The following is a 26,548-nucleotide window of genomic DNA, read 5'->3' on the forward strand; positions in this document are numbered from 1 at the left end:
TATTGGTAATAGTCTTGGCTTTTTAAAAAGAAAAAAATGTATGTCTGCCCTTTAATAAAGTTTAAAAGCAGAAAATAGAAACTTCAGTTCTGCTTCCTGGCCACCATGCCTTCTCTAGGACACAGATGCCATACATACAGAAAGCTGAGTCTCTTCCTAAACGTAGCAAGCTGGGTTCTGGCTTTTTCTGTTTTGTTTAAGTAAAATGAATATATAGCCCTATCAATAATTGATAGCCATTCATAACTACTCACAATTTGGTGAACTTGGCATTGACTGTTCATGTCAGTTTGCATTATAAAGCTGGAAAGCAAAATCACTGTCAAACCGTAAATAGTTTGACAAGGTGTGCCCTTCCTTCCCAGACCAGAATAAAGAAAGCAAAGGGGCCCTGGCAAATGTGGCTCTGTTGGTTGGCCATAGTCTCATGCCCTAAAGGTTGCAGGTTTGATTCCCAGTCAGAGCACATGCCCTATTTGTGGGCTTGATCCCCATTGGGGGTGTGCAGGAGGCAGCTCATCATTGATAATTCACTCTCACAATTTCCCTCTCCTTCCCCCTCTGTCTAAAAATAAACTGTTCCTTTAAAAAGAATAGCTTTTCTTCAAAATTAACCTTGTAGAATATTTTTATTTTTAACTTTTTCTTTTTATTGAATTTATTGGGTTATACAGGTTTGAAGTGCACAATTCAACAACACATCATCTGTACACTGTATTGTGTATTCACCACCCCAAGTCTACATCCATCACCATTTATCTATATCTTCCTCCACCTCCTACCGCCTCACCCTCCACAATCCCACACTGTTGTCTGTTCTTGAGTTTTTTCAAATCTCATGCTAACTTTTTTTTCCAAAATGAGATTTTTTTTTCTATTAATCACAAAATTTAGAAAAGGCAAAACAGTATGTGGAAGAAAACAGAAAATCACTCAAACCCACACCCAAACACAACTACCATAGAATGCCCAGTGGTTTACTTCCAGGGATATCTATGCATTTGCATTCAGCAAATGCCAGTTCTTTTCTGCGGTAAAATTATTTTATTTTAAAAGCACATTTTAAAAAGTCTATTCTATGAGCTATCAGTAGGAAATACATAGACAAAAAATGACAGGAGTTGTGGTTTAGAAAATTGGAGGAGTCCTTCACTAGGGAGGAGAGAGTGGGCATGACACACAAGTTGTGTCTGTTCTTCTACCCTACCCATCCCCACCTCAGCTCCTCCCTTAGGTACTGGAGGGTGGAGGTTCAAGGATTGGGTTAAAAATCTGTGTGTGCATCTCTCCTGCTCAGGCTCTGGCATCCTGCTATTCATTTTCCACGCAAATTTTTTGGGTAAAGATGTTATTGCTCGACTCTGTGGACCATGTAGTGTACAAGCTGTAATTTTAAATGATAAATTTCAACTTCCTGTTTTTCTGGTAAGATTTTTCTATAGTTCATTACTGAAAAGTACATTTTTCTAATCAAAAGATGACTTAAATGGCTATGTTTTAATAAAATGTTAATTATAATTCAGTAAACCTGTTGTTGGAAATGAGGCAATAACCTGTAATCATCAGGTATAAGAATTTAAATATTATGCCTTTTCCCACCATTATAATTATAAACATTCACTTACAGGAAATTCAACAAAGAAGAAAAGTATACCTGTTCATGCTTCAAATAATCAAATACAACCAATGTCCTACTGTTGTATTTGTGCTTAGTTCAGTGATGGCAAACCTATGAGACGCGTGTCAGAGGTGACACGCGAACTCATTTTCTTGGTTATTTTTCTTTGTTAAATGGCATTTAAATATATAAAATAAATATCAAAAATGTAAATCTTTGTTTTACTATGGTTGCAAATACCAAAAAATTTCTATATGTGCCACGGCACCAGAGTTAAGTTAGGGTTTTTCAAAATGCTGACACGCCGAGCTCAAAAGGTTCGCCATCACTGGCTTAGTTTATGCTTAATTTTAGCTTTCATTATGCTAAAATTTGTATTTTTATTACAAATATTTTAAAATAAAAATACATAGTGGTTGTAAACCTTCCTTTTTAACGCGTTTAAGTGCCCAGCCTGTTTTGTCTTCTGGACAGAAAGTATAGTGTCAGTCACTGGTGACTGACAGGGCGCTTAACGTATTAATATAAGAAATGCCCTTGAAGAACCTTAATGCATGATTCCTTGGTCACATTTAGAACTCTTTCCTAACACTCATGCTGTATATTACTGGATGCATTCTAATCATAAAGATTTACCTGGATATTGTTTTTTCATTTGTAACTTTTTAATAAGTCAAGGGAAATTAAAGAAATCACAGCTTACTACCTCATGAATTCAAATACAAAACTTAGAGTCTTAAAGGTTTCTGGTCTTTTCAGATTTGGCCTAGCTGTTTCTAGATGTAGATGTTGAAAGAAATACTGACCCTTTTTGGTCTCTTTCCCTAGGATAGTCATTTTGTTTACTCATTCAGCCCTGTTGCAGGCCTCAATAAACTCTTTATAAGGTTGACAGAAGCACCCTCTGCTAAGGTGAGAATTCTTTCCTCATATTTATTGTTCCTACTCAAATTGTTATGCTAGGTAACTTTATCACGTTGTGGCTTCTTGGTATGCCTGTCCTAGAGACCTGTGCTCCCTTGGGTAGAAGTCAGTGCAATATGAATGTAAACCATGGCAGATATACAATATATTGTGTCTCTATAGCAGTCTTGGCTTTGGTATTTAATTGCCATATGTTATGTCGCTAGGCTAGTCACTAAACTCTCTGTAAAATGAAGCTGGTGTCTGTATAATAGTACAAGTATTAAATATAATAACAAAATCAAATAATAAGCACTTGGATTTTTTGTATATATATATTTTTTTATTGGTTTTTTACAGAGAGGAAGGGAGAGGGATAGAGAGTTAGAAACATCGATGAGAGAGAAACATCGATCAGCTGCCTCCTGCACACTCCCTACTGGGGATGTGCTCACAACCAAGGTACATGCCCTTGACCAGAATCGAACCTGGGACCCTTGAGTCCACAGGCCGACGCTCTATCCACTGAACCAAACCGGCTAGGGCAGCACTTGGATTTTTTATTATAATAGTGATAATCTAACCACTTACATTGATAACCAATTTGGGAAACAAGTCTTGGGCATGTATATTTCTCCCCTCTTCTAAGAAAAGAGAACTACCTCTGTGCTGATCCATATGCATTTTTTTTTTTTTTTTTGCTTCCTATAGGTGAAATTGCTAATAGGTGCGTACAGAGTGCAGCTGCAATGATCAAACAGAGACTTGGGATGGAATGGCTTTCAGACCTATTTTTAAATACTCCCTTCCAAGCAGTTTGGAATTCTGGCACAGCTAACACTTTCAAATTTAAAGTTTGATCTGCAAACCTCATGCAGTTTAAGGCCTATCATCTGTTATATGTGGGACATGATGTGTTCTATGTAATATATTATAAAATACAGAAATGTAAGTATTTGTGCCAGTGCTTTGAAGTTGATGTTGTGTCTGAACTGCATACTTAGTTTTCCACAATGTGGAATGGTACAGGGTTATTTAAGAAAATTACTTTTTTTGTTAACTTGAAATTTTCTTTTTAATTTGACATTTTCTACTACCCCAGGTGAATTTCTGTAAATAAAGTATGAATTTTCCCCCCTTGAAATTGGAGCAAAAAGGTCTGATCTATTTCTGATATGTTTCCTTTATTTGAAAAGATCAGACCCTAAGAAATCAACCAGAACGTTGTGAGGCCTAAAAAGAAATATTACACGTGCCCTTACTTTGAATCCTGGGAGGCTAGACCGTGGGGTTACTGAACTTTTCCATAGGTAAAACTCTTATTTGGCGAACTAATAAATCAAGCTCAGTCTGGATTATAGAAATGTTTAAAATGTAGTTCCTGATTAGTTTTATAATTGTGAGTTATAATTTTAATAAAATTTTCAGAATGTCACATATTAGCCCCTATACATTGTGTTTACAATTCAGACAGCCATTTTTATTTTACATACTGAAACTGCCTTTCTCATTAAAGTACCACAATGTTGGTCTTTCTTATTTCTTTGTATCCCATATAAATGTGGATACCAAATGTGTAGTTTTTAGCTAAATTTTGTACTAGTACTGTATCTGATTTCATAGCTTTTGAAAAAAAATTGAGATTTGAGTTAGCAACAGTGCATAAGATCATTAAGGGGGAGGGGGTCAATAGTACCTTGGTCCAGTACATATAAGAGGAATGGGCTTTTTAAGAAAATTTCTATTAGGTCATAACTACTAGTGAGTAGAAAATAAGACAGTTCCTTTAGGAGTTTAGGCTGAGAAATAAGAATGAGCTATGAAAAGTCATCAAGGGGAAAATGAGTGAGTTATTTCAACTGAACCAGGATCAGAGAACATGAAAGTTTGAGTCGGTGCCAGATGTGCTAACTGGAATACATGTAGAGGCACATAATTTAATACAGTTGCTCAGAAGTATAGCTTCTCTAAAAACATACTTGTCCCTGAGTGGAAAATGCTGAAAGTTCTGGTTTCATATATGTAAATGGTATGAACAGTGATTTCTCTGGGAAACAAATCAATTTCTAAGTATTAACTTACCAAAACGTATACAGATAGGCTTAGTACCACAGGTCAAAACAAATCAATCTCCTTGTATAAAATGTGTATAAATAACACAGAACACATACCTGAGCTTATTATTTCAACCACAGGTGATCTCATGACTAAGCAGGTCATCACAAATGGGATGCATTCCTCTTTGGCCAGACTCCCTGAAAAGCAATTAGTAATAGCTTTTTGCTCGAATTTTATCTTAAAAAAAAGAAAAGAAAAATCACTCCTCAGCCATTCCTCCTTTCCAATGTATAATGACATAAGGACACATAATTGGGTTATTCAGTCAACTTAACTTCCTTACTACACCATTCAGATCTGCTCTGAGTATGGCTTATAGACAGCACATTACACATTCTTTTATCTGCAATACTTAGTACCAAAGAAAAGTACCTAGTAACACTCACTAAATAGTTTGGTTTCAGTCCAGGAATTTGAAATTATTTAATTTCATACAGTATCTTCAAGTCATTCCATCTGAATTCTTAAATTTGTGGGATTTACTCAGTGGGATGTCAGGAGGTTGCAATTTGGAACTCAGGTGCTGCTTTTTAAATCCTCAGCATTACACTGTTAGCTTTATTATTTTTAAAAATATATTTTTATTGATTTCAGAGAAGGGAGAGGGAGAGATGAAAACATTGATGTGAGAGAATCGTTGATCTGCTGCTTCCTGCACTCCCCCCACTAGGGATCTGGGCATGTGCCCTGATTGGTAATTGAACCATGACCTCCTGCTTCATAGGATGAGGCTTAACCACTGAACCACATAGACTAGCTACACTGTTAGCAATAAAAATCACAGGATAACTTAATAGTGCTAACAGAATATAAACGGCGAAAGGGCCTCACAAACCATTTACCGTGAAAGTCTAGACTTTGAGTAAAAACTGGGAGAAACTGAAAAGTATAAATCTACTTTTGCCAAACCTTTATATATCACAATAGCCAAAATTGACTTTGAAAATGAGAACTTTGAAATTTTTCATATAGTTAATACAGTTAATACTGTATAAACATCTCAAACTAAATGTTGCTCAGTTCAGAGGATGGCTGATAGAATACACCTTACTTCCTCCATCCTGTGCTAACATATAATACTTCTTTCCAACCCAGTCTGGGATCTCTAGGCCTGGATGCTACCTCCGTGTACACAGGACCCCTAATAATAAGCTGGAAAGAGGGCTCACAATTAAATCAGTTACAAAACTGGAAAATAGTTATCTGTCATCCGAGTTCCCAGAGGGACTCCCAGTTGGAATCTAATCAGTTTAACTTGTAAGAATATAATTTCCATTATTCTACAACATATTATCTCTGCCTTACTCATATCGCCCATTTACTTTCCTTGGGCCAAGATATATGCTTTAGTAAAAACATGATTTTTCTCACAACAATGACAGACTTCTTGAATGGCTCCTTATCCTAGAGACTGACCCAAAATTGCCGGGGGTAAAGATCCCTCCAGTGGTTCCCATTCACAAAGAGTTGAAAAGTAGGTTTGTCCGTTGTTCTGTATTTGTGGGCTGCTACCATAATACTTTACAACATTAACCAGAAAGACCACACAAGGAGTAGGTACACATCTTTAAAATAAAATAAAACCAAAAACTGAACAAAAATGTAAAGTTTGCTCTATTCCGATATTTAAATCATAGAAAATTTGTCCACGAGGCCTAATTTTTTAAATGTTGTGTTATTGCTCCTATATGTATACATTGCTAATATGGAGTAATAAACTCACAAGTGAAATACAATCGGTTTATGGCTTTTTTCCTCCCATGTCTTTACAAGCATTCTGTTACAAAGAAAATAATTTGCTGAGTCACTGAGCAGCAGACCTAAAAATATTCAAGCATCGAAATAGTCTGTTTGAACTATAAAATATTATTCAATAATTCACTTACTTCTAGGACTGGCATTTTGTTGTGAGGTCATATAGAGATTAAGGACCTGAGGGGATATAAATATGTTAATACTAAAAAGCCGTGGTTCCCAGAGCAGAGTCCCCCACCTCTGTAGAAATGAGAACCTCAGGCCCAAATCACATGCAGGCGAGGCCAGCAGTCACTTTCACCGGTCCTCGGGGGATTCTGCTGCACCTCCAAGCATGAGAACCACTGAAAGGATAACCTGAAGACGTCAATGTTTTTAAAGATTTTTGAAAGAGGCCGAAACCGGTTTGGCTCAGTGGATAGAGCGTCAGCCTGCGGACTGAAGGGTCCCGGGTTCGATTCCGGTCAAGGGCATGTACCTGGGTTGCGCACATCCCCAGTGGGGGGTGTGCAGGAGGCAGCTGATCGATGTTTCTCTCTCATCGATGTTTCTAGCTCTCTCTCTCTCTCTCCCTTTCTCTCTGTAAGAAATCAATAAAATATATTTAAAAAAAAAAAAAAGATTTTTGAAAGAGGAAATTGCCATGTCACTTCCTTCTATGAGTATTAAATTTGTATTTTATATTTTATTAACTTAATGTTCAGAAAGTTAATAAAATTATCTTCAACGAACCAGTATCTTTACACTGACTAGAAAATAAAATTCTGTAATGGAAAGTAGTTACTGTAAAATTTATATATTTCAGAGAGGGAGGGAGGAGAAAAACATCAGTGATGAGAGGTCATTTTTTAGCTGTCCCACCCTGGGGATCGGGCCCACAACCTGGGCATGTGCCCTGACTGGGAATTGAACCATGACCTCCTGGTTCAAAGGTCAATGCTCAACCACTAAGCAATGTTGGCCGGGCACTTTTTTTTTTAACCAAAATTAACTTCAAAATCCTAAAGTTCCAATAACAAATGCTTTGGTGTGTGGTGCATTTAGCCTACACATATTAGATTTTTTTCTTGACCCATAGGTAAGGGGTTCTCTAGTAGAAACCAGATTTATTTGTAGGGCTTTTTAAAAAAAATACATTTATTGATTTTTAGGGGGGGGGGGGAGGAGAGAGAGAGAAACATCAATGATGAGAGAGAATCATTGGTCAGCTGCCTCCTGCATGCCCATACTGAAGATCAAACCTGCAACCCGGGCATGTGCCCTGACTGGGTACTGAACCAGTGACCTCTTGCTTCATAGGTCCACACTCAACCACTCAGTCACAACAGCTGGGCTATTTGTAGGGCTTTTCAAAACAAAACAAAAAACGTTGCTGGATCCCACCCCAAGATTTTCTTTAGTGGAGCAAGGGTGGATCTGAGAATGTTCATTCTTAAGTTCCCAGATGATAATGCTATTAGGGACTAGCTTTGAAAATCACTGCCCAACATTAATTTTCTAGAGCTATACAATAGTAGCAAAATGGCTGTCACATTTCAGGGCTGCATGAGTTGTCAGATATTTTTAAATGGTTAAACTTCTCAAAAGTCAAGTATGCTACATCAGTGTTCCTCAGTGTGCATGACAATTTCTGAGTTTTGTTGAAATGGCGGTAGTTCCACTGTGTGTCCTGAGATCCTGCACTTTCAAGAGGCTCAGGTAATGCTTGCGTTTCTGGTCCCAAGAGAATGGAATTTGTCATCAGCAGATAAGGAATAATACACTTAATACTTCCTGGATCTGTCAGGATGACTACAACATCATCCAAATTCTGTCATAAAGATCACAGAATTGTAAATGTTAACATAAAATTTTGTGTCTGACTTAACAAAACAATAGAAAAAGTATTACCCCTCTACAAAGGTTAGAAAGCAACAAGGGAGAAAGGGACCTTCTATCCCCCTACCATTGATCGGATATTATGATATTAAACCATTTTAAGATTACAGTCTCTCCAAGGGAGCAGAAGACTAAAATTTTAGGCTGAATACCAAGAGGGATTTTTTTCCCTTTAGTAAGACAATATGTAATTTCTATTCTCAGTCCAGTTCTACCTAAAGACAAATCAAGGCACCTTACTACTATTGAGGAAATACAAGGGCAATTTGGAGCTAAAAATAACCTCCAGCGGTGGCCAGGTGGCCCACCTGGTTGGAATGTCTTTCCTTACACCAAAAGGTTATGGGTTTCATTCCTGGTCAGGGCACGTACCTAAGTGGAGGGTTCAATCCTTAGTCCAGGCATGTACAGGAGACAAGCAATTGATGTTTCTTTCTCTCCCTCTCCTCACTCCCACCCCCTTCCTCTCTAAAGTCAATAAACATATCCTTGGGTAAGTATTTAAAAAAAAAAAAAAGACAACTTAAAAAAATAACCTCCATCACTGCTCAGAGAAAATGGACTGTTCACCAAGTCAACAGCACCAGGGAAAATCACTAAAGAAACTAGGAAGGGGGAGAGATCAACCAAAGGACTTGTATGCATGCATATAAGCATAACCAACGGACACAGACACCAGGGGGGTGAGGGCATGAGTAGGGGGTGTGGGCAGTGGAGTAATAAGGACACATATGTAATACCTTAATCAATAAAGGAAATAAAAAGAACAAAACTAGGAAGGAACGAATAAACAATTATAACAAGAGACCCACCTGAAAATAAATGACTTCAGGATATCATCTCTAAACTTGATTCATGCTGGAAGTAGGATTTCAGGTAGCTTCATCCATGTGTTATTTCATTCTCCTAGGATACAATAAAATCAGATTTAGCCTTTTATAAGCCAGTTTCAGTAATCATTTAAAACAGCAGTCGCCAACCTTTCGGACCTCACGGACCATCAGTGGTCCACGGACACCAGTTAGTGACCACTGATTTAAAAGACAGAAATGTTACCTCATTCCTTAGAGGTCTTAAGAGTAATGTTTTCATTAGGATGCTATTTAAAGTCTATACCACATTTGATTATTTCCATTCAGTACAATGTTTCTTTAATTCATTTCCTCAAAGATCAACTAACTTGCCGAAACCGGTTTGGCTCAGTGGATAGAGCGTCGGCCTGCGGACTGAAGGGTCCCGGGTTCGGTTCCGGTCAGGGGCATGTACCTGGGTTGCGGGCATATCCCCAGTGGGGGATGTGCAGGAGGCAGTTGATCGATGTTTCTCTCTCGTCGATGTTTCTAGCTCTCTCTCTCTCTCCCCCTTCCTCTCTGTAAGAAATCAATAAAATATATTAAAAAAAAAAAAAATTTTTTTTAAAAAAAAAAGATCAACTAACTTAAAATTCAGTTCACTTTTATGTTTTGGCATTAAAAACTATTAAATTCTAAACACTAAATTTTCAAGTCTGCTAATGATTGTAAAATATTGACTCTCGCTAAATCCCCCCCCCTTTTTTTTATTTCCATAGATCTCTTGAAGGCGTATTATCCAAAATCCTACACAGAATCCTGATTCCTACTCTATTTACAAAATTTTATTCTTGTAGCGAGGGAGGGCACATAAATGTCTGCTGCAATCCATCAGAAAGACTCTTACTTACACTACTAAAAAACCTTGGAACAATGTTCTACAAGAGTGTGGGCCCCAGATTTTTAATTAGGGCAGTTTTATGTTTCATATCCTTAGAAAATGTGTGTCTTATAAGGTACCTGACACTGACAGTACAGTAGTCCACAACTCTAATCTCTAGAATTTAGCCAAATTCTAGTTGCCAATATTTAGGCTTTAAAAAGGAGACTTATCTTACTATTTGAACATAATGTTCAAAGCCAGTCAAGTTCTGTGGCCAATTTTCCTGTACACTGCAATATAATCAACACTAATGAAACATCACGTGGAGTTCCTTTACATGTGCATCTTTTTAGTGATACTGGTAATTTGGTTTTGAAATCTGTGAGAATACATACACAAAGATAAAGGCACTTTAAGGAATAGCTGTTCATCAAAATGATACTGTCAAATATGGAAAAAAATGAAAGCATTAAAAGAAAAAGTCTCCTTTAATTAAAATCTTAAAGCTTAACTGTAACAAGACTATGTGACACCACTTTGGACAAAAATAGTGTTTTTAATTAATTTTAGGATAAAACTGGGTCAATGAGAACCATGTGCAAGTTAATGTTGCATTTTACCCTCCTATGCCAAAACATTTGAATTGTTAATAGTGAAAAAGCATCTCTAACCACACCCTAAGGTTTTTCATATAGTCAGAAATGTATACAAGCCAAATACCACATATACTTTTCTGAAGACTTTTCATAAAGAATAAGCATTGAAGACACAAAGTCCCATTCTTAATAGTAATAATGCACCTAATATTCTCCCCTCTCTTTTAAATTACAAACGGTATCCTTTTCTACTGAGAACAGGAGTCTACAATTATTCATAAATTACATATAGTTTATATTTGTAATATGTGAATTACATAAATAATAGAAACATTCTAAGAAATGTTTCAAATATACATAACAGAATTCAACAAGCATAGAGGCAAGAACAGTGCTCTGCAAAGCTGTTCAATTTACAACGTACAAGTTTTAAGAACCCAAGAAACAGGACTTCAATAAGGACTCCTGTTGAAAGACTCCTTGCCAGAAGTCAACCTCAAAGGCAGGCTTCCTCTCAAGCGGAACCCCATGGTAGAGAAACATGAAGGAATCGTTATCTACATGCTCAACACAGGGCCGGGGCTCCACATTATCAAACATGTCCAGGAAGATCTACGTAACAGTATTCACACCTGATGATCCTTTGCCTTCATGACAAAGACTCAGATTAAGGCAATCAATAAGCCAAATGCTATTATTACAAGCAATTCATAACAGGAAAAATATGCAGGATACTCTCCAGTGAAGTAATCTTATTACAGTGTTAACTAATAGATTCTATTTAAGCAGCAAAGAATGTCCAACAATACAGAGAAATTGTATGTGGAGAATAATATCAAAAAGATTAAGGCAAAAAACTCAAAGGCCATCATTTCGTACTGAACTTGAGAAAATGCCCATGAAAGAAGAAATTTGTAAAATAGGAGACAACATACGAAGTTTATTCTGCTTTTTGAAGCAATAGTTTTAACTGGTGAACAAATTACGTAACAATATCATTAGAAATGAAAAAGAAAAAATTGTAAACTTTAATTTTCAAGACTGCTGAATTGAAAATTCAATTATATAATGAATAACTTCCACAAATGAATAAAAATCCATAATATGAACATTTAACTCTGGATTCCCAACAGCATCTGGTTTTCCAGGATTTTAACAAAGCCACTTTTATTTTTACATCATAGGTTATACATACACCAATGTTTTGCATCAGATAACAATGAAACCACACAGCCTAACTATAAATAGCAATGGGGGTATGATGAGTAGGGAAAGGCAAAAGTACTTCACACAAAAAAAGGGTATCTGAGTGGCCCAAAGGCATATGAAATGGTATTCACATGAGAAGTCACTAGAGCAATGTAAACTAAAACCACAATGACATACCTCTACACACTCCCTATAATGTCTAAAACTAACAAGACTGACAATGCTGAGTGTAGACAAGTGTGCAGGGCAACAGAATCCACATACACTGCTCATGGGAGTATAAAGCAGGAAACTTTGGAAAATTGTTTGACAATATAAGAAACATACCTATACCCTATACTCAATAATTCCACTCCTAGACTTTTTTTCCAAAGAAAAATGAAACGTGTAAATGACTTGTACAGTAACGTTTGTAGCAGCTTTACTCACTACAGGGCAGTGCATAAATTTGTGCACTAGTGGGGTCCCTTGGCCTTGCCTGCGGGATCAGGCTGAAACTGGCTCTCTGACATCCCCTGAGGGGTCCCAAATAGTGAGAGGGTGCAGGCCAGGCCGAGGGACCCCACCAATGCATGACTGGGGCCAGGGATGGCCAGCCAGGGAGGGACCGCAGGAGGGCTCCAGGGCGTGTCCGGCCCATCTCACCCAGTCCTAATTGGCTAGACCCCAGCAGCAAGCTAACCTGCCGGTTGGAGCATCTGCCCCCTGGTGGTCAGTGCACATCATAGCGACTGGTTGACCAGTCAACTGACTGCCCCCTGGTGGTCAGTGCACGTCATAGCGAGTGGTTGAGTGGCCTTAGCGTATCATTACCATATTATGCTTTGATTGGTTGAACGGCCGACTGGACGACCAGACACTTAGTATATTAGTCTTTTATTATATAGGATAACCCCAAACTGGAAGCTACTCCAAGGATGTATCAATAACAGACTAGACAAACAAAACATGGCATGTATATTTAATGGTTACACTAGGCAGCAATTAAAATAGAAAAAACTACTGACATATGAAATAATACAAATGAATCTCAAAAACACTATGTTGAGTGAAAGAAGCCACAGGCAAAAAAGATTCCGTTCATATGATATTCAAAAACAGGAAACACTGACCTATGGTGATCAGAATAGAAGAATGGTTACCTCTGATATGGGAGATGGACTGACTTAGAAGGAGCTCATAAAATCTGAAATGTATGAAAACGGTCACTGTCAAATCAAGCAAGCTCACAAATTCTGAGTGACAAGGAAGTCTAAATTTTTGAAAAGCAGGATTTTACGTTTTAAACTAATGAATCAGAAAAGGTTATTTTAAATTCATGAAGCAACTCAAAAGTAAGAAATAAGTACATAAAATATGGTTCTATTTAAGAAATAAGAATTAGCATTTGTAAATATCAACATTGAAACCTAGAAAATATTGAAGGAAAAAAGATTGTAACTATTTAAGCCACAAGGCACATTTTTTCAGTTTTATTGATGGCAAGTATTTTTCAGGAAAATAATTTATTGATTATACACACAGGCACACAAACACACATACAATCTTTTCCTCCAAAGGTCATAAGTAACATTTACTGTGGTTATCAAAGAAATGTAAAGTTCAGCAAAGACTCAAATGAAATCCAGGAAAGTACAAATTGATAACTTGATCAAACATATTCAACTAATAACTTCTTAGAAAAGTTAGTATTACCTCAGAGTCAAGGGTCCAGACCTCTATGTGCTATATTTGCAAAGCAATTGAGATGGTAAACCAAGACTTGGGAATGAAAGGTAACACTGAAATTTTTCAAACTTAATTTTGTCCCAAAATTCTTTTAAAGCCATTGCAATTTTTAAAAATCTGCACCATGGTCTTGTGATAAACTTTATCAAGCACCCCTCCCCAAAAGGTTAAAGTAAAAAAAAATCCCTGATCACTGCATAATCAAGGTTAAGTTTTAAAAACAAGTTGGGCCTTGGCCAGTGGTTCAGTGGTTGGAGCATCAGCCCACACACAGAAGGATCTCAGGTTTGATTCCAGATCAAGGGCGCAAGCCTGGGTTGCAGTTTCGATCCTTTGAGTGCTTACTGGAGGCAGCCAATCAATGTGTCTCTCTCTCATGAATCTTTCTCTTTCTCCATTTTCTCTCTCTCATTCTCTCTCTCCACTCTTCCTCCCTTTCACCAGCTCCAAAAACTCAATGGGAAGGATACCCTCAGGTGAAGATTAACAAAAAATAAGTTTTAAAATTTGAACTACAAGAATAAATTACTTTTCTAATTCAAGATAACAGATGATTATGAACTTACCTATGTAGCCTTCACTATTTTCTTTAAAAGTTCAGTATGTCTATGGAAAATTATTGCCACATCAAAGAATCCCTGTTACTTAATGTAAAACCATGTTCATATCTAATGAAGCAGCGCTGAAGACAATTATCAAATGACAGTCAACGGCTTATTTTTGATCATATACTTAAAACCACTTAAAAATAGCATCCACTGTTACTTATTTTGAAGATCCCATGTAACTCAACTTACTAGAAAAAATATTTTTTGCAGAATCCATGAAATGGACTTACTGGTATGCACAAAATAATATCAATGTTGTTTTGTATGTGGGAAAAATTACTCAGATATCCAACAAGTACAATCTGAACTGTTCAGTGTTGACCACCTATTAAAATCTATTTATCTTTTTTTTTTTAATATATTTTATTGATTTTTTACAGAGAGGAAGGGAGAGAGATAGAGAGTCAGAAACATCGATGAGAGAGAAACATCGATCAGCTGCCTCCTGCACATCTCCCACTGGGGATATGCCCGCAACCCAGGTACATGCCCCTGACCGGAATCGAACCCGGGACCCTTCAGTCCGCAGGCCGACGCTCCATCCACTGAGCCAAACCGGTTTTGGCTATTAAAATCTATTTAAAAGTACGGTGGCCCAGCCGGCATGGCTCAATTGAACCGTGACCTATGAACCATAAGGTCACGGTTCAATTCCCAGTCAGGGTATAATCAGGTTGTATCGGGCTAGCAGGAGCCAGTCTATCAATGATTCTCTCTCATCGTTGATGTTTCCATCTCTCTCTCCCTCTCCCTTCCTCTCTGAAATCAACAAAAATATTTTTAAAAATAAAAACAGGATGGCATGCTCTGATAGGTGTGCTAAATGGTTAGTGTTCACCCTTGTACCAAAGTAATTGGGTGAAGATTAACAAAAGCAAAAAATAAAAATAAAAATAATAGGGTAGAAGCAGGTGGTAAACAAAATCAGTGTTGAGGCAAGATGGTGAACATCAATCATAACCCTCCTTTATCTAGTGCTTCATTTAGCAAGTCCTCACTGGGGTACTCAATTTGTGGAGGTACCCTATTTCTAATTAGAAATGTGTCACCAAACTATATTTACATGAAAATACAAAAATACATTAACATTAAATGTTTTTTTCTTGTTAATCCTCATGAGGATTTTTTTTCCATTGATTTTTAGAGTGGAAGGGGAAGGTGGGGTTGGGGGGGAGAAGAAACATCAGTGTGAGAAAGACACAACCATTGGTTGCCTCCACACAAGCATGGACTGGGGCCAGGGATCGAACCTCCAATCCAGGTACATCCTCTTGATTGATAATTGAACCCACAACCCTTTGGTGTAAAGGCAGATGTATGCTCTCACCACTGAACAACACCAACCAGAGCACTTTGTTAAATGTGTTAATGCTTTATCCTGAACAAGTTGCCAACATATATATTTTTTTTAATGGGGAGAATTAAAAAACACATTTCTATTTATTTTCCCCCCCAATATACTTTCTTTTTATTTTTTATTTAATTTGCTGGAGCGACACTAGTTAATAAAATTATGTGTTCCAACTGCCCAATTTCAAAACACATTATCTGTATACTGTATTGTGTGTTCACAATCTCAAGTCAAGTCTACATCCATCACCATTTATCCCCGCTTTGCCCTCCTTCCCCCCCCCTCGCCCCCCAGCAATCACCACACTGTTATCCATGCAATGTTTCTCTCTTTCTTTCCCTTCCTCTCTCTCTCAAATCAATAAAAACATATCCTTGGATGAGAAGGGGGGGGGGATCTAATGAAAAAAATGTGGGATCTAATGAGCAAAACAGAATCAAAAATATAGAAGCATGGAACAGACTGTCGAATCTCAGAAGGGAGGCAGGGGTGGGTGGGTGGGAAGAGATCAACCAAAGAACTTGTATGCATATATGTATAGTCCTTAGACACAGACCATAGAGTGGTGGAGGTCTGGGGTGGGGGGACGGGGCAGGTTAGAGGGGGTCAACGGGGAGAAAAGGGAGACATTTGTAATACTTGCAATAATAAAGATTTTTAAAAAGAAAAGAAAAACAAGACACAAGTACTACAATCATAAATCTCACTTCTCAAACTTCTGTGCCTCCACTTCATCAGTAAATTCAAGAAACTTCCATCATGAAAAACTCCAAACACGACACCTGCACTATGTCTCATCAAAACCCAATAGGATGACATGTGTCCCGTGACAATGCATATTACTATCTCCTAAACGGTGTGTGAACCTTTGAACTCCCTGCAGACCATATATACTTTTCACATTTTCAGTCACCATCAGGGCTTATTAAAATATTCCCAATAACATGGAATTGATTACACAGAACTGAGACAAACTGTGTAGTATAAATAAATCTCATCTGATTTTAAAACCAATTAAAAATGTTTATTGATTTTTAGAGAGAAGAGAGGGAGAGATAAAAACACCCATGAGAGAGAAACATCATCAGTCGGCTGCCTACTGCACACCCCCTTCTGGGAATCAAATCCACAATTCGGGACATGCCCAGGAATTGAACTGTGATCTCTTAGTTCCTGGGTCAACCACTGAGCAACACCAGTCGGGCTCATTTGGACTCTACTCCAGAGTGACCTTGGAAAAACTCTCCCGATTCAACAAAAATGTAGTAAACATGTACAACAGAGTCCCTATGCCCTGTGGAATTCACAATATTTCAGAGGGCCCAAGAACTATAAGATTATTTAATTCTAACAGAAACAATTATAATCACTACTACTGTAGCAGAAAAAGAGAGTAGACGCTTTTAAACAGATTCTCCAGTAAAAGGCATGGAGTGAATAGAAGGCACAAAATATGGGGTGAGGGCATGTTCCTACTGAGACAAAATAAAACTTAAATGAACCTAGAGTTTTGACATTCTAAATTATTGGGGGGACGTGGGGGAGAGGATTGTGTGTAATCATCTAATTACATACAAATGACTGAAAAATAGGAAAATTATAACAAGGTTAAAAATCAGACAAGAGTCTCATTACCCAAGGGATGTTTCTTTCCTACAATAAAGTGTGTTGCATAGGGCAAACTCTGTGTCTCCAAGGGCATTTTCCCTAAGCTTTCATCAATATTGTGCATACATACCTTATTTATGACCGTTAATGCTTTATCTAATTACTAGAGACCCGGTGAATGAAATTTGTGCACTGGAGGGGGGGAGGGGTCCCCTCAGCCTGGCCTGTGCCCTCTCGCAGTCCGGGAGCCAGCAGTTGGGCATCCTTAGTGCTGCCACAGAGGCAGGAGAGGCTCCCGCCACCACCACTGCGCTAGCCAGCTGTGAGCCCGGCTCAGGGCTTCTGGCTGAGCGGCACTCCCCCTGTGGGAGCTCAACTCCTCCTGCGTTGAGCATCTGCCCCCTGGTGGTTAGAGCACGCCATAGCAACCAGTCATCCCACCGTTCATTGGATTTGCATATTAGCCTTTCATTATATAGGATTCTCTCTTCCTTTCTCCTCTTCTGTATCTACATTATCAATAGTCTTTATAGACCACTGATGGCGAACCTATGACACGCGTGTCAGAAGTGACACATGAACTCCTTTTTTTGGTTGATTTTTCTTTGTGAAATGGCATTTAAATATATAAAATAAATATCAAAAATAGAAGTCTTTGTTTTACTATGGTTGCAAATGTAAAAAAAATTTCTATATGTGACACAGCACCAGAGTTAAGTTAGGCTTTTTCAAAATGCTGACACGCCGAATTCAAAAGGTTCGCCATCACTGTTATAGACCATCTCACCATTACTTTCTCATGCCATCCCACTCCATCCCTCTGGAGCGTGATTCATCTTTGTCCCACGTATACCTCACTTTATTGGCCCAATTTGTTTGCCAGCTTTTATTCTGGCACTCCTTCAGCCAAGTCTCCATGAGTAGTTAAAATTCTCTTCTAAAACATAAATTAGATGACATCACTATGTGGCCCAAGGCTTTCCATTTTTTATTTCATCAAGAAAAGTCACAACTATTTGTCAGGGCATAAGTTGTTTCTCTACATCGCCCCCAGTAAAGAGAAAATTAGTTGGAGGTAGGAGAAGGGGAGGGCAAAATCTTAAACTTTAATCCCTTATGTTTAAAGCATAGATAAAAGATACAACTACGATACTGAAACAGCTGTCTGTGGCGTTAAAATTTCATGAGAGTTGGGCCAATCAGAAAGAAAACAAGATTTGAGGAACACTTGCCATGTTCACTCAATTCCAGACACTTTAGACATTTCCCACTTTCTTGTATTACATGGTAATCCCCTCACATTGAACTGGGTTAAATTCAACACCTCCAACTTTGCAAGTCCTTCCTTTTGATCATTCAGATATCAACTCAAAAGTTTCCTCAGAGGGGCCTCCCAGACCATCCTACCTAAATGGATGTATTTGTTTTCCCAAACCATAGTAATAGATATTCCCAGTGCCTAGAACAGTCCCTAGCACTATTACAGTATATGCTCAATAAATATTTGTTGGTAAACATAGTACTAGTAAGTACAATATATGATGAAGAAAAATGTTTACTCTCCGTCATAACTTGGAGATAACTTTCACAATTACAACGAACATTAAAGTACAAGATGGAGATTTGTTTTTCAAATAGCCAACTGCACTCTTTCAAGTCCTTACGTATAAATGTATTCATTATTGTTATAAGTTACTATCTTAAGATACAAATTTTTAAATTAAAAATCATTTCATTTTGCTATGAAGACTTCAAATTTATGTCATAATTCACTAAAATAACAAACCACAATTCATTGGGCATGAACACAAGTGTTTAGTGGTCCAGAAATACTAAATGGAAAGTTTTGGAAATAAACACATGCATGGGCTGTGGGCTCAATCTCCAGTGGAGGGTGTGGAGGAGGCAGCCGATCAAGGATTCCCTCACATCATTGATGTTTCTATCTCTCTCCATCTCCATTCTTCTCTGAAATTAATAAAAATATATTTTACAAAATAAACCCTGCAACCACGGTATGTGCCCTTGACCAGGGATCGAGACTATGACCCTGCGGTGTGCAGCCAGTGCTCTAATCATTTAGCAACACCAGCTAGGGCAATGCACTGTTCTTAAGTAGCATGATGAAATCTCATGCCATCCCACTCCATTCCTCTGGAACGTGATTCATCTTTGTCCCACATATACCTGGTTGCATATGCTCCCCGCCCACTGGGAGCTGCCTAGGTTATCAATTCACCTGTTGAGGAATCCCAGGAACACTCGTACATGTGTTCAAGTAACCCTTATTTTACTTAATAATGGCCCCAAGGCACAAAATCAGTGATGCTGGCAATTCAGAAAGGCCACAGAGAAGCCATAAAGTGCTTCCTTTAAGTGAAAGATGAGTGTGGTACAATAAGATTACTTTGAGACCATATTCACATGACTTTGATTAATCTCTTACTGTGCCTAATTTAGAAATTAAACTTTATCATAGGTATATATCTTTAGGAAAAAACATAGTATATATAGGGTTCAGTACTATCCACAATTTCAAGCATCCACTGGGGGCCATTTGGGCACAGGAATGTTAATAATTCCCATTTCCCATTACTAGAGAATTGCAGAATTTTTTTAAAAAAAATTTAAGATTTCTAAATTTGAGTCTAATGCCCTCCTTTTGAATAACAAAAGTAAATTAAGCCATTATTGAACTTAGTAATACCTGATAAAGCAAAATGTTAATGTTCATCATGCTATTTAAAAACACAAACATAGGCCTGGCCAGTTTGGCTCAGTGGATGGAGCATCGGCCTGCAGACTGAAGGGTCCTAGGTTTTATTCCGGTCAAGGGCACATGCCCAGATTGCAGACTCCATGACCAGTAGGGGACATGCAAGAGGCAGCTGATCCATGATTCTCTCATTGATGTTTCTCATTCCCTTCCTCTCTGAGGACGTATAAATATATACAAATATAAATAAATACACACACACACACACACACACACACACACAACGTGTCCGGTGCACAGATTCATGCACATTGAAAGGAAATTAGAATATTTTAATATTGCTATTCGCCCTTTCTCTATAATAGAAGTGTCAACCAAATTCATAATTGACAATGACAGGTCTTAACACACACGTGCGACTGGCACCATCAAGACCTTAATATGTATTGCGCATGTGTGAGTCAACTTAGCCTTTTATAGATAAAGTAAACTTGCTTAATTAGACCTTTCTAATTTAGCTACACTTTTTCCAGCCCAGTGAAGCACCCCAAATTCTCTTTCAGGTAATTGTCAGCAACACAGCAGTAAATATCAACACGAAGCACATTATTGCAGATCACGCAAGGAGAAAAAAGGGTGAAATATTTAACTGCAGCAATGTTTGACTATGTTCTGTGCAGTGAGGAAACCTGAAGTCATTTTCAAGGTCCACCATTTCTTACTTCTTTTCAGTCGGGTCAAGTTTCTAAGACTTCTAAATCTCCGTTTTCCGGCTGATGAAAATAAAATAGGATTCTACTGAGTCTCCTACCTACCTACTCCAGGACTTCTGTGAGGATCAAAAGAGATGAGGCACGTGAAAACGCTTCAAAAACATTTGGTTAAACTGTGAAATGTTTGCACCTGGCTATAAAGCAAGTCATATTCCTGGGCAGAAGAAACTCCAAGGAGGCTAGTCGCTAGGGAGAGGAAGCCAGGTGTTGCTACGTGACGTCATTACCCGGCGCCCACAGCGACCGCTGGGTGGGCTGTGAACCGCATTTTGTGCCATGGGATCTCGGCAGCATTGGCTTTGATTTGGTAGGGTGTCACTCCGGGATGGTGGTGGGGCATGTGTCCCACTTGGGGGAAGCCGAGTGTTGGTTTGTTGGTGCCAGGTTTGTGGTGCCATTTATTTTTAAATGGCCAGTGTGCATCATGGCAGCTCCTGCATTGAGCGTCTGCCCACTGGTGGTCAGTGCACATCATAGCTACCAGTTGGGACGGACACTTACCCTTTAATATATATGTAGATATACACATACATACATACACACACACACAGACACACACACAATTTATATGTAGCCATATACTAATATATAAAAGGCTAATGTGCACAGCGTCCCTCAGGAGTTCGATCACTTGCTATGATGTAAGCTGACCACCAGGGGGCGGCGCGGAATGAAGGAAGGCCCTGGCCAGCCAGCCTTGTGTGTGTATACCAAACGTAACTTTCTGAGATATTAATGTTTATTTACTAAAATCATATAATTTCTATACCTAATTTTTACTATTACCTGAAACAACCTGTTTTTAATCAATATCTGACCTTATTTACTTTATACATTTGGTTGGGAAATGCAACAAACAAAGTTAAGTTTTCATTGTCCATGGTTAGAATAGGCAGCATCTTAAAAACTTTTAAGAAATTACAAAGGTTGGCCCAGGATAGAGAAGCTGTGTGGGGGGAACTGTTGAACACATGGAGAAATTTACTTTCATTACGTACCATTTTGTATTTCTATGTTTGTGTACCAGATACATATTATTCAAAGAATTCAAAACTATATTTATTTTATGCATCAAAAGTATTTGAAGTCTAGTTAATGTCCAATGCTGTGATAAAGATTATTTCTATATCTCAAGGATTTGAATGATGGCTGTAAAATAGGACCTATTTAGGTAATTTTAAGTTTAAGAAATAAGAATAGCGGTAAATCCATCTCTGTTATCCACATTTCCTCATGCTCTCTTTGACCAAATATGAATAAAATAACCTCCAATAAATGCCACTGTTTAAAATGCTTGCTTCCGTAACCAATGAACGTGACCGCAGTGCTCTACATAGCATTAAAGGCTTAGTTGTATTCCAGTATGAGACTGAGTCCATTAACCAGTCCTTCAAGATCTACATAAACAGCCTTGTCTTTAGATGTTTAGGGGACATCTCAGCCCCCTAATCTATATAAATTTTGTATTGGTGAACTACTTATGTGTCATACTTTCATTTATCCATTATTGCTTCCTTTGTTGATGACATTCTAAATTCTTGAGCCAAGACCTTTTCCTAAGCACCACTTTCTGTGCTCAAGGGCCTGATTCATGCCTTTCATCCTGATCTTGCTGCCCTAATTATTCCTAAAAGGTAGTGGAACCAAAAGTACCTGCCATTTCCTTAACACCAATCATCCCTGCCTTATTCCCTCCACATAACCCTCCCACATCCAACTAACCACCATGTCCTAACACTTTCATGATCAACATATTTTGATTTCTACTTTTCCTCTCCAATCCTATCACCACATATCAACTGCTTCCCATTCTATGTTCTGGCTTATTATAAATGCATCCTTCCCGCAAATGTATTGCTCTCCTTCAAAAAAAATTCCTGGTAGCTCATCATGGAAAAAGATCTGATCCCTTTTTCCAGTCTCATTTCAGGAAAATACAGCTTCATGCACATTTATCAGCATCTAGCCGTCATTCATGATGGCTCCAAAACAAGTTATAACTCTACCAGCCATTGTGGCTCAGAGGTTGAACATCAACCCATGAATATAGAAGTTACTGACACATGCCCAAGTTGTGGGGTTGATTCCCAGTAGGGGATATGCAGGAGGCAACCAACTGATGATGTTTCTCTCTCATCGGTGTTTCTACCTCTTCATCTCTTTCCCTTCCTCTCTAGAAATCAATAAAAACATTTTACAAAAAAAGATACATCTTAAAGTTGATTTGCACATTAAGGTACTCACCCCTATTGTTCTAAAGAGCCTTCTAACTCTCCCCACCCAAGAACATTTTTACACATGCTATGCAAATTCTCCCCAATTGGTTTATCTTATACCCACTTTTCTCTGAACTCCTTATAACACTCAATTTTGGACAACAGGTTTCATTTGTCAAGTCACCAAGGTTACCAGGCACTGCTACTGATCTGTACACAGAGCCAATGATTTTTTTCAAATGGGTCATGGGTACTAGATAGCCAATTGCATGCTGCTCTAATAAGGCAACCACACAATGTGCATTCTTTGTAACAGGAATCCAAGATTTCTTCTGTGTTCCCTGTACTTTCTTGAATTTTCCCTTCCTTTCTGTTTGCTTCCTAATCCATGCAAATGTGATGCAAGATAAATTATTAAAAGGTGTATCCTTTGGTTTTCCCTTTGGGCTTTTGCTGCATTCGACTGTAACTGCTGTGTTGTATTCTAACCTCTATCTCTGAGTGTGGAATTGCTCAAGAAGAAAAGCAACTTGTACCCAACTCATATTGGCTGCCTTAGTTGTAAATGAAGAAAATACTTACTGAATGGAGCTCATATTCCAGGTCACCCATACGTACTATAGAACTAGTCATTTATAACTAACTGATGACGACTTCTGGTGTACACTAACCTACACTATTTCCAAATATGACAATGCTATAATCCTTTACGATTAAATCATGTGCCCTTTACATTTTGTTTTTAAACTGTTTTATTGACCAAATACAGTGTTAGTATATAGCCAAGTGTCATGACAGCAGGAAACCATGTGCATTAACACTTTAACACCTTAGTTACTTTTAACAATGTAATAAAAGTTTTTAAAGCAGAACTCATTGTAGTACTGGTACCCTTGCTACTGTATGTGTGCATACTTATGTACTATGCAAAATAACTATTAAAGGATAAACAGGAAAGAATTATAGTTAACTGTCAAAATGAATCCAAGTCTTTAAAGATAATCCAGACAAGAGCACATGGAGTCTATAAGAGCAATGGAATCCTAAGGGATTTGTTTTTGCTGCTGTTATTCTACACAGCAACAGCTCAGATTAGAGCAGAGAAAGGCAGGCCTCCAGAGGGAAGTGTGTGATGCAGAGAGGAGCTAAATAAAGACAGGATGATGAAGAGCAAGGAAAATTAAGGAAGTGGTAGAGGTACTGATGCTGGGTAAAAAATTTTATGACAGGAGGAACCAAGATGGCGGCAAAGGTACACACCTGTACTTGCTGCTACACACAACCACATCAAAACTACAATTAAAGGACAAAATGGGTATCATCCAGAACCATGGGAAGGCTGGCTGAGTGGAAGATCTACAACAAGAAGGAAAGAGAAAAGCGCATTTGAGACTGGTAGGAGGTACGGAGGTGTGGAAGTGCGGAGGTACGGGGCGCGCGCGAATCGGGCTGGCAACTGGGTGCACTGTTCTCTTTTACAATCCGGAGGGAGATACAGGCTCCCGATTGCTCTGAACTCTGGGGACCCAGACGTGTACAGGGAGAAACTGGACTGTCTGGCATCAGGCACGAACACGAGGGCAGCTTTATCTCAGAGGTGTTTGCAGTGATCATTGTTCCCGCACAAGGGGCAGAACGCAGAAACACAGGAACCTCTCCCGTGCAAGGCTGACTGGCAGCCACTACTGTTTGCTCCTTGCTGGTGATTCCCAGAGACCCTGCCCAACCCAATTTACAACCCCACCAAAGGTGTGCTCAGCAGCTTTTGCATATGAATGGCCTGTGCTCTCACTGCTTAAAACCTAACAAACTGCAGCTGGGTCAAAGAACCCCAGATCTTCCAAAAGAAGGCATGAGGCTTGACAGCAGCCTACATTGCTACACAGCTGGGCCTCATCTGGGCACCTTTAAACCCCAAACAAAGAGGAGGAATCTGCAGATCTCTCTGTAGCTCCTTCTGGGTGGCCTCAGGCAGTGGCTGACTTTGCACCTCCTTGAAGACCCAAGAGGCAGTGTACCCAGGGGTCAGAGTGAGATCATAAAAGATTAAAACTCTTCACATCCATAAGTGACACACTCAAGGGGCAGACTCAGTGAACACCAAAGCCCCACTGAAGCAAGTCCTGCCCCATAAGGGTGTCTCCAGTACAGCAGTTCTTCCTTTGTAGACACAGCTGGTCCTCACAGCCAACTGGCCTGGTGGTCAATTTCTCCCAGTGATACCAATAGCAATCAAGGCTTAACTACAACAAGACTGTGCACATAGCCCACAAAGGGGTGCACCAAGAGTGTTTACCTCAGGTAATTAGTAAGGCTGAGCCATTGGGCCCTATAGGACACCTAGCACACAAAGCCACTCTATCAACACAGGAAAGCAGCCAAAATGCGGAGACAAAAAACATGTCACAAACAAAAGAAAAGGAGGAAAGCAAACTACTGGATATAAAGTTAAAAACCACGGTTATAAGGTTACTCAAGAATCTTCTAGAAACCTCCGAGAAATTTAGTGACACCCTCAAGGATATGAAAAAGGACCAATTAGAAATTAAGCATACACTGACTGAAATAAAGAATAATATACAAAGATCCAACAGCAGACTACAGGATCCCAAGAATCAAGGCAAAGATTTGAAATACAAAGAAGCAAAAAACACCCAACCAGAAAAGAAAAAAGAAAAAAGAATCCAAAAATATGAAGATAGTGTAAGGAGTCTCTGGGACAACTCAAGCAAACCAACATCCAAATTATGGGGGAACCAGAAGAAGAGAGCGAGCAAGATACTGAAAACCTATTTGAAGAAATAATGACAGAAAACTTCCCCTACCTGGTGAAAGAAATAGACTTACAAGTCCAGGAAGCGCAGAGAAACCCAAACAAAAGGAATCCAAAGAGGACCACACCAAGACACATCATAATTAAAATGCCAAGAGCAAAAGACAAAGAGAGAATCTTAAAAGCAGCAAGAGAAAAACAGTTAGTTACCTTCAAGGCCTTGAAGGTAACTAACTGTTCCCTTCAAGTCATATGAGTACCCATACGACTGTCAGAGGATTTCTCAACAGAAACTATCAAAGCCAGAAGGGAGTGGCAAGAAATATTCAAAGTGATGAATAGCAAGAACCTACAACCAAGATTACTCTACCCAGCAAAGCTATAATTTGAATTGAAGGTTAGATAAAGAGCTTCACAGACAAGAAAAAGATAAAGGAGTTCATCACCAGCAAACCAGTATTATATGAAATGCTGAAGGGTATTCTTTAAGAAGAGAAAGAAGAAGGTAAAGATAAAAAATTATGAACAACAAAGTGACAACAAATACATATCTATCAACAAGTGAATCTAAAAATTAAGTGAATAAAAAATCTGATGAACAGAATAAACTGGGGAATATAATAGTATCAGGGGCATAAAAAGGGAGTGGACTGACAATTCTTGGGGGGAAGGGAGTGTGGGGGATGCGGGAAGAGACTGGACAAAAATCGTACACCTATGGATGAGGACGGTGGGGGAAAGGGCATAGGGTGGGGTGGGGACCGGATGGAGGGGAGCTATGGGGGAGAAAAAAACACCCCATAAGGTGTTTATTATTACAACTGTAATAATCTGAATAAAGATTAAAAAAAAAAATTTTTATGACAAACTTACACAAATGGGTTCAGCCATCTAATTAATGGTCTTATAAACCAATCCTTCTACTCTCCCTAAAAAAATCAATAGAAAAGTATCCATTGGGGGAATAGCCTATGTAATAAAAGCCTAATATGCTAAGTGTCAGGTTGTCCAGTTGGCCATTCAA

At 38.6% G+C, this 26,548-nt stretch overlaps 2 protein-coding genes across 18 annotated transcripts in view; one reads left to right on the forward strand and one right to left on the reverse strand.

The window, feature by feature from the left end:
- Positions 1 to 10,797, forward strand: part of MPHOSPH8 (M-phase phosphoprotein 8) — a 62,335-nt gene extending 51,538 nt beyond the window's left edge. For 3 of the 6 annotated variants that reach the window (XM_036301719.1, XM_036301723.1, XM_036301724.1), the window contains 3 exons: positions 1,298 to 1,425; positions 2,447 to 2,530; positions 3,233 to 4,778. In XM_036301719.1, the coding sequence (XP_036157612.1) occupies positions 1,298 to 1,425; positions 2,447 to 2,530; positions 3,233 to 3,274 (254 nt within the window). In that variant the 3' untranslated portion in view covers positions 3,275 to 4,778. Of the gene's footprint in view, positions 1 to 1,297; positions 1,426 to 2,446; positions 2,537 to 3,232; positions 4,779 to 9,842 lie in introns of those variants that run through there. The other 3 variants (XM_036301720.1, XM_036301721.1, XM_036301722.1) reach the window with 3 other exon arrangements.
- PSPC1 (paraspeckle component 1) overlaps positions 1 to 26,548 on the reverse strand; it is a 135,554-nt gene that overhangs the window by 6,937 nt on the left and 102,069 nt on the right. For 4 of the 12 annotated variants that reach the window (XR_004966381.1, XR_004966379.1, XR_004966375.1 and 1 more), the window contains exons 9-11: positions 9,085 to 9,178; positions 6,526 to 6,571; positions 4,693 to 4,776 (exon numbers count right to left, since the gene is read on the reverse strand). The gene's annotated coding sequence lies outside the window, so the exon portion shown is untranslated. Of the gene's footprint in view, positions 1 to 4,692; positions 4,817 to 6,525; positions 6,572 to 9,084; positions 9,179 to 26,548 lie in introns of all 12 variants that reach the window. The other 8 variants (XR_004966383.1, XR_004966382.1, XR_004966377.1 and 5 more) reach the window with 4 other exon arrangements.

Source organism: Myotis myotis, unplaced genomic scaffold (assembly GCF_014108235.1).
Source record: "Myotis myotis isolate mMyoMyo1 unplaced genomic scaffold, mMyoMyo1.p scaffold_m19_p_3, whole genome shotgun sequence".
NCBI lineage: Eukaryota > Metazoa > Chordata > Mammalia > Chiroptera > Vespertilionidae > Myotis > Myotis myotis.